This window comes from Globicephala melas, chromosome 4, assembly GCF_963455315.2.
Source record: "Globicephala melas chromosome 4, mGloMel1.2, whole genome shotgun sequence".
NCBI lineage: Eukaryota > Metazoa > Chordata > Mammalia > Artiodactyla > Delphinidae > Globicephala > Globicephala melas.
Genome location: NC_083317.1, coordinates 128,548,238 through 128,562,959, shown reverse-complemented (window position 1 = coordinate 128,562,959; position 14,722 = coordinate 128,548,238). Strand labels below are relative to the sequence as shown.

At 33.2% G+C, this 14,722-nt stretch overlaps 1 protein-coding gene across 1 annotated transcript in view; it reads right to left on the bottom strand.

Annotated features, from left to right (window-relative positions):
• Positions 1-14,722, bottom strand: part of STAG1 (STAG1 cohesin complex component) — a 423,041-nt gene that overhangs the window by 30,506 nt on the left and 377,813 nt on the right. Inside the window, exon 22 of the mRNA XM_030873418.2 lies at positions 9,217-9,297. Coding sequence (XP_030729278.1) covers positions 9,217-9,297 — 81 coding nt within the window. The remainder of the gene's footprint in view (positions 1-9,216; positions 9,298-14,722) is intronic.

The window sequence follows — 14,722 nt, the reverse complement described above, 5'->3', positions numbered from 1 at the left end:
GACATATTAACTCAACTAATCCTCTCAACTGTGATGGGTATTGCTATTATCACTCCCATTCTACATATGAAGAAACGGGCACAGAAATGTTAAATGCAGGCCCAAAGACACAGTTAGTAAGTGGAGTAGTAAATTAACCAGAGCAGTCTGCTTCCAGAGTCTGTGCTCTTAACCATTTTGCTATAATGACTCTTTTTATAATGCGGGAAAATTAACATATTGAAGAAACCTGCAGCATTATGGAGGTAAGAAATTTGAAACTCCAGTCAAATATATTTATATATAAACAAAAATGCCAGTCAACCCAAAAGACACTGAAAAAGAACAACCCAAGAACAAGGTGTGCTAATTATCTAGACTGCAATTTTAAGCAACTAGAATGTTGCTTAAATGTTCCTTTCAAATGTGTTTTCCTAGATGAAACCAATATTTTCTCTTATTTTCAGAAAGCAGCTCAGCGTTAAGAGCACTTTTTCCTAAAGTAGCTATGGAAAGGAATTCAAATGGGTCAGGTGAGAAGATTACACTGAAATTTAAATTATTAACATCTTGGCTATATTCTTTTGTATGCCTTTTGCAAGTTGCTTCACTAGCCTGGCTAAAATTTTTTTTGCTTCCCCATAGATCTAGTGAAACCAAGAATTAGACGACTGAAACCCAGTACGCTCTAATGTGAAAGGGCTAAAATAGTTTCAGTTTTTCAGTGATCTACTGACAAAAATAAGAGAAATATCTCTTAGTGAGTTAAGATGATGTTTTAAAAATACACCCCGACCAGAAAAATCTCAACAATGAAGACTCCCAAATAAGGCTGGCACAATTAAGATGGTGAATTTACCATATAAGCTATATTAGAAGTTTTCTCAAAGGTACAAAGGCTCAAAATACCCTAACATCTTGGGAAGAAAAAAAAAGATCTTAAATGTAGATTGCCCCTTAAGAGCTAAGTACTCCATATGATTATAGTCAGTGAGGAAAGATAAGGATTTAATTCCAAAACACACAGAACATGCAGATTTTAAATGGGTGATTTCTTTTCATTTTGTATCACAATTTTATGTGTCTAGAGGAAGACTAAATTTAGCTGTCCTTTTATCCACAACTATGAAATACCATTAAGATAATCATAGCCAGAAACTGAAGCCATGGAAAAACCAGCAGTAAACACATAAAACTAGTTCAACATTATCTGACAAATACACATTTTTAGAATGGGCAGAAATAAAACAGGATAAAGGTGTGAAATAAGGACCTAGATCACGCCAAAGATCTTCGATTATGAAAATAAAGCCTGTTAAGAATTTAGTGATCAGTTTTTCATGATAAAAATGGGGCACAAAACTAAACTAGTTACAAACAAGACCAAGGGGTTACCTTACTAGGCCAGGGACTGGCAAACTTTTTGTATAAAGGGTCAGATAGTAAATATTTTAGGCTTTGTGGGTCATAATGTCTCTGTTCGAACTACTTAACTCTGCCACTGGAGCAAGAAAGCAGCCCTAGTCAGTACATAAATGAATGAGCATTACTGTGTTCCATTAGAACTTTATTTACAAAAACAGGTGTCTGGCCAGATTTGGCCCATGGGCTATACAGTTTGTCCAGTCTGTATTGGGCTATAAAGCTCTTTGGAGGTATAAACTGTGTTATGCTTATCTGTACTTAGCATCATTACTAACATATAACGAGGCTCATTTAATTATTTTTCAGCTCAACTAAGTCATTCTATCATAGTAAATATGATAGAAACACATGTAACTAAATTCATTCACTTGGGATGCATCGGTGTCACCATTGTGGTAGGGTAAACCTTATGGAATATCTTTGAAATTGCTTTCTTATATGAATAACTGCTACTAGCTTCTCTTTTGAGGCTAAGGAGTGAGTGTGTCACTCTTGTTAATACACAGTAAAATAACTACTGGATTTTTAAACCCCAAATGTAATACCTAGTTTTCAATGTTGTTGCTGTTCTTGGCGATCTGAATCCCCACCTGCTTGACTCCTGCCATTGCCTCAAAGGCTAATCCACTTATGATCCAGGAACCCTTAAGCTGCCTACTGTAGTTCCAAAACATCTTCTGATTTCTCTTTTCTGTGGTGTACAAAGATGAAGAAGCTAAAGGAGGAGTCAGAGGAACAGGGGAAAAGTAGTGACTGTTAGGACCAAAGCGAGAGATTTGAATTCCCAGATTTTCAAAACACAGATGGAGGACAAAATCTACCATGCTATATTCCAAACCTACAGTAGATACTGAGCATGTTTACATGCTCCCGTAACCTTATATAATAGTTTAGTATTAATTTTTGGTTTTGGCAGGGGAGAAGATTAGGAAAGCACAGAACTAGGACTGCAATTTAATGCCATCAAAACAACAATTATTGTTGACTGAAACATTTCTTTTGATCTTCCCAACAACCCTATCCAGCAGTGAATATCACATATTAGGAAACTGAAGTTCAAATGTGAAGTAACTTGCATACCTTTGTCATAGGTGGTAAGAAATGGAGTCAAAATTCAAACTCGGATTTAACTCCAAAGACCATGCTCCAACACAAAATTGCTGGAAATATATCCTGTTTATAAACTGGGAGCTTCTTATATATATAAATTAGGTGAGCAACAATAAGTCGTTTAAACAAATACCTAGTAATTACGGAATGACCACTGGAAAAAAAAAATTTCAAAATTAAAAACCTACTGTGGAAAGGAAAAGGCATTACTTTATCAGGGAATATTAAATAGGTTAAAACACTTATTTCCTTTTACTCAAATAAAAGGCCTGACAGGAAAATAAACTTTTATCATTAATTTTGGTGGAGAAAGATCTCCAATCTCTGTACTGAAAAGTGGGAAGTGTTAATGTTTCATTTAAATATTCTTAATGTTGCTTTAGGCCTCTAATAAACTCAGTTAAAACACATTTTTACATTATAATAATTGTTATTTAGAAAAGATCGTCTCAGTCCTGGCTCATTACTTAGATTCTGAGGTATTAAATATCTTAGGAGTTAAGAATATTTATAAAGTGGTACTTTAAAGATCACCGTCCCTGTGTAAGTAAAAACAGCATCCAACTGGACAGGTTAGGGAAGCTGAGGAAGCCTTATGCTGTCCTTCAAGGGGTGGGAAGGTATTCCTTACCAGATAGAAAGCTCCAAAAGTAGAGGCCCAGGAATAGGGTTGCAAACACAGCATAGAATTCTTAATAGAATGTTGGAATCGTGACTTGTAAGTTCTCTTTTAAGTTGAATATATTTACTTCTGACTTCCACAGGTTTTTAGAATGTTAAGAGTTGGATAAAACTTTGGACAAGTTCAGAGTTCAGTATAAACAGCCATCTACTTATGTATTCCAGATTTTAAAAAAAGAACATTCTGAGAGCTGAACAAGAAATGAATAGAAAACAAGTCCTGGATCTTTCTCTCCTAACTTTCCTAGACCAGTCAATCAGGCACTTGAGATAGGATATATTAATAGAAACAAAGCTATCAAAGAATGACTCTGAAGTCATGGACCAATCAAAAAGAAATGCTTAAAATTAACTCGATAGTTAGTGAGGATAGTCTTCTCAAGAAATAAAAGGTAGGGGGAAAAGATCTAGAAAAGAATGAAGTAAAATGGTTATAAACTACTAAAAATTCATTCCTAGAGGGATAGCTATTATTTCCAACTCTTGGCCCCATTCCCTTCCCCTTCAAAGCAGTTAACTCTGCAGATGGAGAGGTACTATCTATGTTTTGTTACTATAGGAATTTGGGGGAAGGACCTGAGTGAGCTATCTCTTTTCTTATTCATTGCTATTCTAAAGGACTGGGAAGGGGAGAGGAAGAGGTCTAGAAAGCAGCCTGTAGATTTTTATACACAGCAAGGTTAAACATGTCTCTTCATGGGGCTTGGCCACCACCAGTCCCATGTTCACCCTAAACTTCTCCTTTCCCCAGTTTGTTTGGAGGTAAACAAGTTGAAATTTGCAGAGGAGAACCTTTAGTCAAGAGGGTAACGGAGGACCAAATTTCACAGTAAACATGCTATACTCCTCAATAATAATTTCACTTGTAGCTCTCTGGGGGATGTAGACTTTCTTTAATTTAAAGACTTAGGGATAAGGCCTGGGTTCAGAATGCAGGGATGTTTGCCCCAGGCCATTCCCACTGCTGTCTAGAATAGAAACATGCAGGGTAAGGTAGAGAGCACTACAAATTTAGGACTACAGAGAGTAGGACAGCTCCTCCCAGGAGGAAAAAAAATTGAGGATAAATTCTAGATCCCCAGGCCAAAAAAGGCAATAGGGGCATTAGTTTAGCCCTAACTCTTATTTACCTGGCTCTTTAAATGTCTTTGTATATGTCCAGAAGGAGCTGAAGGAAGAAGGATGTTTTCTGCTACAGAGAAGAGAAACGGAAGGCTGCTTCTACAGGACCAGCACTAGGGGGCACCGGAGCAAAGTATACTGAGCATGACCTGTGAGACTGCCAAAGAGCTTCAACTCTGGAAATTAGGGGAACAGAGGAAATACCCATTGGTGAAACCCAGTGCACTTCCATTTCAAATAAAGATCTAATCCTGTTCTTGATACAGTCATCTCATATACTCAATTTATAGAATACTGCTTACTGTTGAGTTAAATTATAATTTGAATTTAAACTTCAAATATAACTACCATTCATAATCCCCTGAATGACAGTGTTCATGACAATAGGGAAGAAAAATAAATTTTAGAAAGTACTCTCTAAAGAGCAATTTAGCAATATGTATTAAGCCTTAAAAGTATGTACAGTCTTTGATCAAGCAATCCCATTTCTAAGAATATAAGATGTAACAATGCAAAACACAGAACAAGCTTTTGCACCAGAATGTCCACCACAAAATTAATTTTATTAGTTAAAATGTTTAAACAACCTAAATATCCAAGAGAGGAGAGTGGTAAAATAAATTATGGTACAGCTACACTAGGGACTACCATGCATACATTAAAAGTATTATCTATAAACATTTAATAAATGAAGAAAATGTTATGTTAATTGAAGAGGAGACAAAATTATAAATACATCATGATCTCAGTAAGACTGAAAAATATGTAAGAAAAAGTACTAAAAGAAAATACACCAAAATATTAACAGTGGTTATCCACAGGTGGTAAGATTTGGAAATTTTATTTTATGTATATAGTCTTTACAATGAACACATACTCAAGTAAGAAAGCTCAAATTTAAGAAAACCATTCTACCTTACACTTTACACCAAAAACAAATAAGCATAATTTATTAATTAAAAATGTAAGTGACCTCTTCAGAGATTTAAATGAATTTCTATAAATGTAACAATGAGTAGAGAAAAACAGAGCAGTCAGGTGGCCAGCTCCCTCACTAGATAAATGGCTCATTCTATATTAACATAATTATTCCACAACAAAAAAACAAAATTAATTCATGTGATAAGACTTTCAAGTTGTCTCTACAAAATCAATATTACAAATGTTAAATATATAGACCCCAAGGGTCTGCTGTATTACATTTAAATTTCAGGAAACAAAGGGAAAAAAAGGATAGAGAATTTCAGGTGCATCATTAGCAAAGTCTTCCATATACTTTAACTAAGCCACTGACATTACAAACTCAGCCATTTAAAATCACAGTAACTTCTCATTTAAATACCTTTAGGGATACAGAATGATGAAAGAAAACTGCCATGTGACATAATTTTTCGATACCCAACTAACTGATAACTGATATTGCTAGTTTGTGTTCAGTGAGGAGTCAACCAGTGTCCTTAGAAAATCTGTTTTTAAAAAAACACCACCAACAAAACTCTAAACGTAGTTGTATTAAAAGCTTCACAATACAAGATTTTAAAGAGTACTAACAGAAAGACACTAGGATTGAGATTCAAAAGACTTGTGCTGTAAGTCTGTGATTTTAGATGTCTCAATTTTTGTTAAGTATAAGGTTCCTTATCTGTAAAATGGGATTATAACATCCACTTTATAGGATTATTAAGCAGATTTAATTAAATTAGAGCATTTAAAGTGATTAACAAAACGTAAAATATCAACAAGGTAAAAATAACAATGTCCCCTTTTAGGCCTTACCTAAAACAAACAGGTTTCATCAAGTTATTTCCAAATTCCTTTATAGCTCTAATATTACATTTACAAACAACAGAAGAATGCTGCTACACCAAATAAGATACAGAACATACTAAGCACTTTTCTAGTATTCATTCAGGCCCAACAACTCAATGAGTTATATGTGATAAACCAAAACCTATGATTAGAAGATGGAGAATCAAGACGTTTTCGTAGTAGTAGTTTTTAAAAATTAATTTTTGTGATATTAATATTCACTTTAAATATCAACAACAAAAACAATCCCTCAAAAAGTATCAAAAGGTATAAAGGGAAAAGTAAATTTCTTTCCTTCGTATGCTTGCCCCCAAAGAATTTCTATTTCCCAGAGGTAACCACTGTTAAGATTCTTGTATATTTATCCAGACATCTTCAGTATAGCAGTTATTGTTAACCTTAGCATAGACTGCAGAATTCTAGAGCTAGAAAGAATTGGCCCAATACAACTTTAAATTTCATAAAATGTAACCTGAGACACAGATAAGTGATTTTTCACTTGTTATTAGTACCTGGAAAGCCCTTTACAACTGATAAAATGCTTTGATATAAATTATCTATTTTAAAATTATTTAAGTGACTTCCCTAAAGGTTATTTACACAAGTTAATGATGTGGCTGAGACGATACTTAGGAAGTTGATATCTTATCAAGTGGGATGTTAATAATATAGATTACATGTGTACAAAGCTGATGTATGTGGCTCTTACATTTTCAGAGATATCCTATATCATATAGGGGATTAGAAAGTTTGGCAATTCCTGATCTTGTGATTATTGTAAGTAAGAATCATTGAAATAATTATTTTAAAAGGAGGAATATTAGCAACGAAAGATTAATTTTTCAAGTTTGCATGTATCCTGAAGATTCATGTTTTTCAAGATTATCTCTTTGAGACAACCACTTTTAAACTATAGATGCAACTGATACACGATTACTAAATATACTTTGGTTTACAAAAATTATCAACAACTTCAAAGTGAGAAGAAACAACTTGAGAGACACCTAAGTAAGGAGAAGTTCACATGTGATATAAATGCACACAAAACTACAAATGGAAATCAACTGAACAATAAAGCACCTAAAAGATGCTATGGCATTCTTTCTGGAATGAAGAAAATCAGTGTTGCCTGCAAAATCTGCATTGCCACTGTGGCAATGACAACAACAAAATCTGTAGAATGATTAATGACAAAAAGGAAGTTATTTTTATTAGGAGAATGTATCAGATGAAAATTAAACAGAAAGGCAAGGAATCTCAAAATAATTCTGCTGTAACAGTATTAAAAAAATAGAAAATATTCAAAGAAGTAGGTCCAAGAATAGAGATTCTCACTCTAATTATGGAACATAGTTGTAAAAGGACAAAATTTAAATTAAATGGAGGAAATAACCACTAATTATGCTAAAGTTTTAGGCTAGTGTATATTCCAAATTTACTAAAATGTAGTCATCAACATTCAGTTAAAATACAAATAACTCAGATAACCAAAATGATATCAGTGGAGAAAACCAATATAAAAGTCAACCAGGTGAAAAAATCAGAATAAAAGTAATTGTGTATAATATATAAACTCTTGCTTTCAAATTTGAACTTACATATATTCAATCTCCTTTAATCTTACCATATAAAATAACATTAAAAAAATATGAAACTGTAATATAGTTTTAAAGTGGTTTTGTTTTTCAAGACTGAAACTGTTAATAAAATAGAAAAAAAACCCCAATTACTTCCAAAGGCAAAGAAATCCTCAAATTATTCATAGGAAAGGACAAAAAGAAATTCTTTCTCCGAGAAAAGAACGCTCCATATCAAGCAGTTGTTTATATATGAAAATGTATTATTTACATTCTTTACTGGTTGAATAGCTTGTGTTTTGTTAAGCTGAGGATATGTAAACATCATAGTATTTTTATTTGGTTCTTTATCAAGTGTTTGCTCTTTACTCATATATTCAAGACTCTTTGATTTCATAAAACAATTGAAACATATTTGTTTTATATTTAAGTCAGATAATTCCAATGTATAAAATACTTTTTTAGTCTGATTCTCTTCATGGTTTCTAATTTTCTTTTTAGTAGTGTTTTCTTTGTTTTTTTTTTTTTTGCCGTGAGCTCATTTTTCTTAAAACTTTGTAGAAAACTCTTTGAGGCAAGTTCCTTCAGAAAGGATTTATATTTGATTGTCTTAGGTTGCTTGGGAATACTACCACTACAGAACATTTTAAATCAAAATCTTATTTTGTTTTTCTGTTTGTTTGTTTTTTCTAATGGACCACAGAAATAGTATGGAATTAGGGTGCAAACCTATGTGACAGTTAGCTCATGGTTATAAACTTTCATGGGTGACCTATTTTCCCCCCTTTAATTAATGACAAATTTTAAGACAGGCTGTTTCCCTTATATTCCCCCATGAATGGAACTGGTATGGATTTATTTCTAATTTACCCTCATGCTGGTGTAGCTCTTTAGGATCCCAAATTTATCAAGGAGACATGCTACCTATTAGACTTTCCTCCTCGAGAGGGCCTTGGGATTCGCCTAGATTAGAAAATATCCTCAAGGTTAAGTAGGCTTTAGTACTATGCTTAACTCTCTTGGATTCTAGTTTCACTTAACTTCTGGTTTGTATTTTCCCTTTTGTTTTGCATGGTCACGTGTAGATTAAAAATTAAAAAAAAAAAATTTTATCCAACAATGTAAACTTAAAAAAAAAAAAGTATTCTTTAGTTTGGGCCCCAAGGTGCCAAAATTGCAGAACTGAAAGCTACATACTTTTGTCTTTCAATATTATCCTCTTTTTTATAGCATGTTGCCTACCAGAGCTCTTGTGGTTTCAACAACAGTTACCTCTTATAAGAATTTAAACTTTGTATACACATATAACTCTGTGTCTATTGCTCGAAAAACTGTCTTCCAAAGAGGTAAAATATATATACAGGATAAAGCAATAATTGATAACATTATTATATATTTTATTAAAATTATAATTTATTACAATAACTGATAAAAATAAATTATTAAATAATGAGTTAAGCAAAGTTATTTTGCTTTAATAGTACCCCTTCTGCCTACAGAAACTCTTACTTACTTTGGAAGGAGAACCATCAGTAATTTTCACCAACTGCCAAAGAATCGAGTAATGGGAACACTGCAGTGCCTGTACGACTATCTGTATCAAATAAAAAATTCAAACAAATGAGACATAATTTATGTTTGTACAATATTAAGAGAACAATATTTATCATAGTTTTTATCTTACAATAAGGTTTCAAGTTCAAATATTTGTAGAATTAATGAGAATGTATAAAATAATATTTAGTTAAAAAAAGACAAAACCAACATATCAGTCTAGAGAATAAAGATATAATGTATCTCGATAAATATGGACCCAAATGATACTACACTTTAAACAAAACTGCACTGTCAGAATACTTTGCTCAGTCAGATTTTTAAGGGGAGACTGAAGAAATTGTTTTTATCCAAATTTTATACCTAAATGATTACTTATTTTGCTTTAAAGAATTTTTAATATAAAATACAACACATACAGAAATGTGCATAAAACATATACAAAACAATGATTGAAGTATATGAAGAAAATACTGTGTCACAGATTAGTCTTTGTAGAAAAATGTGGCTATTCTTTGATATGACACCAATACTCCAATTTACGTTTGTGAGAGAAAGCAAAAGACATCTTTCTCTTATTATGAAAATAGTATGACCTTATGAGCCTGCCCTGGAAATTCCCCCAAGCTCCCTGGACCACACTTTGAGAATCACTGCTCTGGGAACAGGATTGCTGGGTCATATAGTATGTGTATATTTAACTTTACAGTAAATAGTACCAAATTTTTGTCCACAGTGGCTGTATCTAATAGTCTGACAGTTCCTGCGGCTCCATGTTTTTACCAACATTTGATATCATCAGATGTTTTAAATCTGGTGATTTTATTATGTATGAGTAGTATCTTAATGTGGTATTAATTTACATTTTTCTAATTACCAATGGAGATGAGCACCTTTTCATGTTTTATTGGGCCTGAATTCCTGTTCTGTGAAATGTTTATCCATATTTTTCAGAGAGACAAATAGAAGAATTTAGGAAAATAAACACTGGTTAAGAATCATAATAAAAAAGAGAAGTTCATTTTGGATAGGTCTTTTACTACATTTTTGTTTGAATACATGGTACATCTTTATTGCAATAAAGCATGTCTGATAATATGATATTCCATTATTATAGTGTCTCTATTATTTTCTCCTCTTGATAAACTAAAAACCCCAAGAGAATGTAGAGAATAAATCAAAAGAGAAATCAGTAAGTGGAATGCTTCAGGAAGTACAATTTTGGCTGGTTTTACTTTAAAAATTTCAGGTTTCAGATCACGTAAGTAAAAGATATCTCCAATGCACCTACTCAGCACTGAAAATAACTCATCAGAATTAGAGGGATGAGTGGTGCTGCTTTTCATACAAAACTAATGAGATGTCAGGGTTTTATTAAACATGATAATTAAATGATTGATTCATGTCAGAATGCCAGAAACAAGACTACTGAAACACTGTCAACTTATGAACATTAATGTTAAAGAAATCATCTTACTATACTTAGGGGATACTCAATATGGTACACCTCGGGTTCTGAGACACCTTGTGATAACCTTTACTTTATACTAAGAAGTACTAAAGTGGTTTGTGTGATTTAAAACTTTTTCTTGAATTTGAAACAATCTGCATTGTTAAATTACTAGAAGAGTGATATACAAATGAACATTAACCAACGGGAAATTAAGATATGGAAAAAAGTAATGTTGAAGAACTGCCTGATTTTGGTTATATCTATCCTAATCATTACAAATATCATTTCCTTTCCTTCTACATTTCTATGACCTATATACTAGGAATTATTCAAAGTGTGTTCCAAAGTTGTGCACACAAGTTTCTTAGATGTGGTTATAAGAGAAGAGAGAGATTGGTCACTTCAATACCTATTTCCAATACAGCATCTCCATTTTAATTTTCAACATACTGGTATTCATCATACATTTACTTTAAAAGGGCTCCACTGTATTATTTTAAAATAAAAAGCTCACTCTCATTGACTGGGAAATATTTTGCTTTCTCACAGGTATAATTATATAACAATACAGTTGATCAAACTTCAAAAGAAAATTCAAAACTCTTCCTTCCAGGCTTTACATCAGTCATATTGATTTTATCCCCTATACTAGCAATGTTATCCTAACTCGTCAAAAGTCGTTTATTTAGCAACTTCATCTTTCTGTAGTACATGTAAAACAAGAAGGACAAGCAATAAAACAACAAAAAAGCCAAAAGAGATTATTCTAACCTATTAGCACCACAGTCCTTCTGCCTTTTCTTGACTAACACTGCTCTGACCCTGGAAAGGATCTTCAAATAATTCCAATTATTAGTCTGATGACTAAGAATTTCTTCCAACCCTACTCTTCTGACCTCATTTTTCCACAAGGTAATGATGTACCTGGAAGGACACAGTAATGTATATTGCATACTTCTGGGCAAAAATTACTTAAGAAGCAGGACTGCCTTCTCCATCTTCTCCTTCCCTATCCGCCAGCAGGATACCAATAACCCAAGAGACCATGGGTCCCTGAATGACTTGGCAGTGCAGTGACACGCTGCTTCCTTTAATTGTGCCTTAATGTTATGTAAGTGAGAAATAAATTTCTATTGTGTTAAGCCTCTGAGATATTGAGATTAATCTATTATAGCAGTTAGCATTACTTTAACCAACATAAAAATTATTTTTTATTAGCCTTTTTTCTTAATAATTACTTTTATCTATTTAAAGGAGTTAGCTCTACCTTTGATTAGCAGACTGAATCAATGAGAATCATTCAACATACAGCTAATGATATATCTTGAAACTGAAGATGAACTGTATTATTACATCTAAGTTAAGACCAAGGGATAAACTCTTAGAATGTTTAAAGTTTAGAAAAACTGAATTTGCCTGAAGATAAAACCTGACAGGAAACTAATAAATGCATGTGCAGATATATGTTATCTACACATATAGGACATGTTTAAAATTCTGAAAATCCACATAACGACTGGGATAAATTTAGGCTCTTTTACTTTTCTGTTTGCAAGAGACTTTAAGGGGAAGGAGGCTCAAATTTTTTAGTGCACAAGTACATGATAAAAGAGTGAACTAGGGCTTCCGTGGTGGCGCAGTGGTTGACAGTCCGCCTGCCGATGCAGGGGACACGGGTTCGTGCCCCGGTCCGGGAGGATCCCACATGCCGCGGAGCGGCTGGGTCCGTGAGCCATGGCCGCTGAGCCTGAGTGTCCGGAGCCTGTGCTCCGCAACCGGAGAGGCCACCAACAGTGAGAGGCCCACGTACCGCAAAAAAAAAAAAAAAAAAGAGTGAACTAAACTTAATACTAGTCTGCTTCTAATATCCAAAACTCATCTTTTTATCATATTTAGACTTGGTTAACATGAGTGACATTAATATTCCCTTTTAAAAAGAGCCTTTAGGTACAAATTAATAATCAACATGGTTTCACCAAAAAAGGCATAAGCCTGGTAAATAAGTGCGTGAAAAGATGTTCAACATCATTAGCATTAAGAAAATATATATTAAAAAGCACAGTGAAACACCACTACATATCTACTTGGATGGCTAGAGTAAAAAGTATCGACAATATCAAGTGCTGATGAGGATGCAGAACAACTGGAACTCTCATACGTTGCTGGAAGAAATGCAGAATGGTACAGCCACTCTGGAAAATGGTTTGGCAGTTTCTAATGAAGTTAAACATACACTTATCATAAGACCCAGCAATTATACTCCTGGGCATTTACTTTAGAGAAATGAAAATTTATGTTCAAACGAAAGACTGTATACTAATATTCATAGCACTTTTTATTGTGATAGCCAAAAGCTGGAAACAACCCAAATATCTTTCAACAGTTGAATGAATAAAACAAACTGTGGTGTATCTACACAATGGAATACAACTAAGCAGCAAAAACAAACCAACTACTGACTCACACAACAACGTGGATTAATCTCAAAGGCATTATGCTCAGGGTTTACATACTGTACAATTCCATTTATTTGGAAATCTCAGAAAGACAAAATTATAGTGATGGAAAACAGAGGGGTGGTTTTCAGGAGTTGTAAGTAGCTCAATCATATGACTATAAAGGGATAATATGAAGAAGTTTCGGGGATGATGAAACTGTTTTGTATCCTGATTGTGGTGGTGACTACGTAAATCTATACATATGTTAAAATTCATAACTTTACACAGGAAGGAAGACAAGTCAGTTTTACTGTATAATAATTAAAAAAATAAGAATCAGTGTGGCAAAGAGCAGAGTTTGCAGTAATAATTTTGAGTAAATGCGAAGAAAAGCACAAACACTGAAGCTAGCAACAAATAAGCCTTAATATAATCATAAGCAAAAACTGGACTAAAATTAAACAACTCCTGTATTATGTTCCGTCTAAAGAAATGTGTTGATTTCCAGTTCACAATGATAGGTTAAGTACCAGCATCTAATCTCTCCCCACAATTCCCAATGAAACAATACAGTGCAAAAGAAGTTTGGAAAAAATACAAAATAATAAGAGTTTGACATGGGGCAAACATCAGAAGGCATGGGATACTATAAAGAGCAGTAGCAAATTAGCAGTAGAAAATTTGAAGAGACAATGAAAATAATTTAAAAGCTTGGTTAAAGTGGGTACGCCAACAGCTATGAGACTTTAGGCAAGTTACTTAATATCTCTATGTTTCAGTTTCATAATCAATAAAATGAGAATAACGATGTATATTCTATAGGGTTGTCATGAGGCTTCAAGAAATGTATGCACATAAAGACTTAAAATAGTACCTGGTACATAATAAGTACAAAACTTAAATTTTCTATTATTGATGGCTTGATAGGTCTAAAGTTACTGATATGATTACATTTCCTTCTTTATGGGTTTAATCACACTATTTTGTTATACAGCATATATTTACCAAAATAATATATGAATTGTTCTTTATTGGCTTTCAATTTTTAGAATCTGGAAAGATATTCTTGGAACTATGTATTGAAGCAGAATTTTAATATTTAATTTTTCTTAGATGTTGCCTAAGAGAAGGTTTAAACTTACAGATATACAGATATACCAACAGGAAATTGGCACAAAGGCCACAAAACAGGATAAGGAGAATTTTAATATTTTTTTGCTTTCATCTTACAAAAAAATGTATGAAGAAATACTACAATAAATTCTGAAATGTGGGTTCTTTACAAACGAATGACTATTGTGTTAGGGAACTGCAGTAAGTTTTATATTTTCCATAGGTTAAGAATTCATTAGCATAGGGGTAGGCATAAACAGACTCTGGAACATATTCTTGTGCCAGAAAGTATGGAAGTGCTCAAAAAAATATTTAAAGCACATAGGAACAGGCTGGAAAGAAATTCTCCCTGGCTAAATCTGCAACAATTTCGGCACCAAAATGAATAACAATAGTACTGTTTTAACCAGATGAACAGAACAGGAATAAAACAGAAACCCATGAGTCCACACTGATACTAA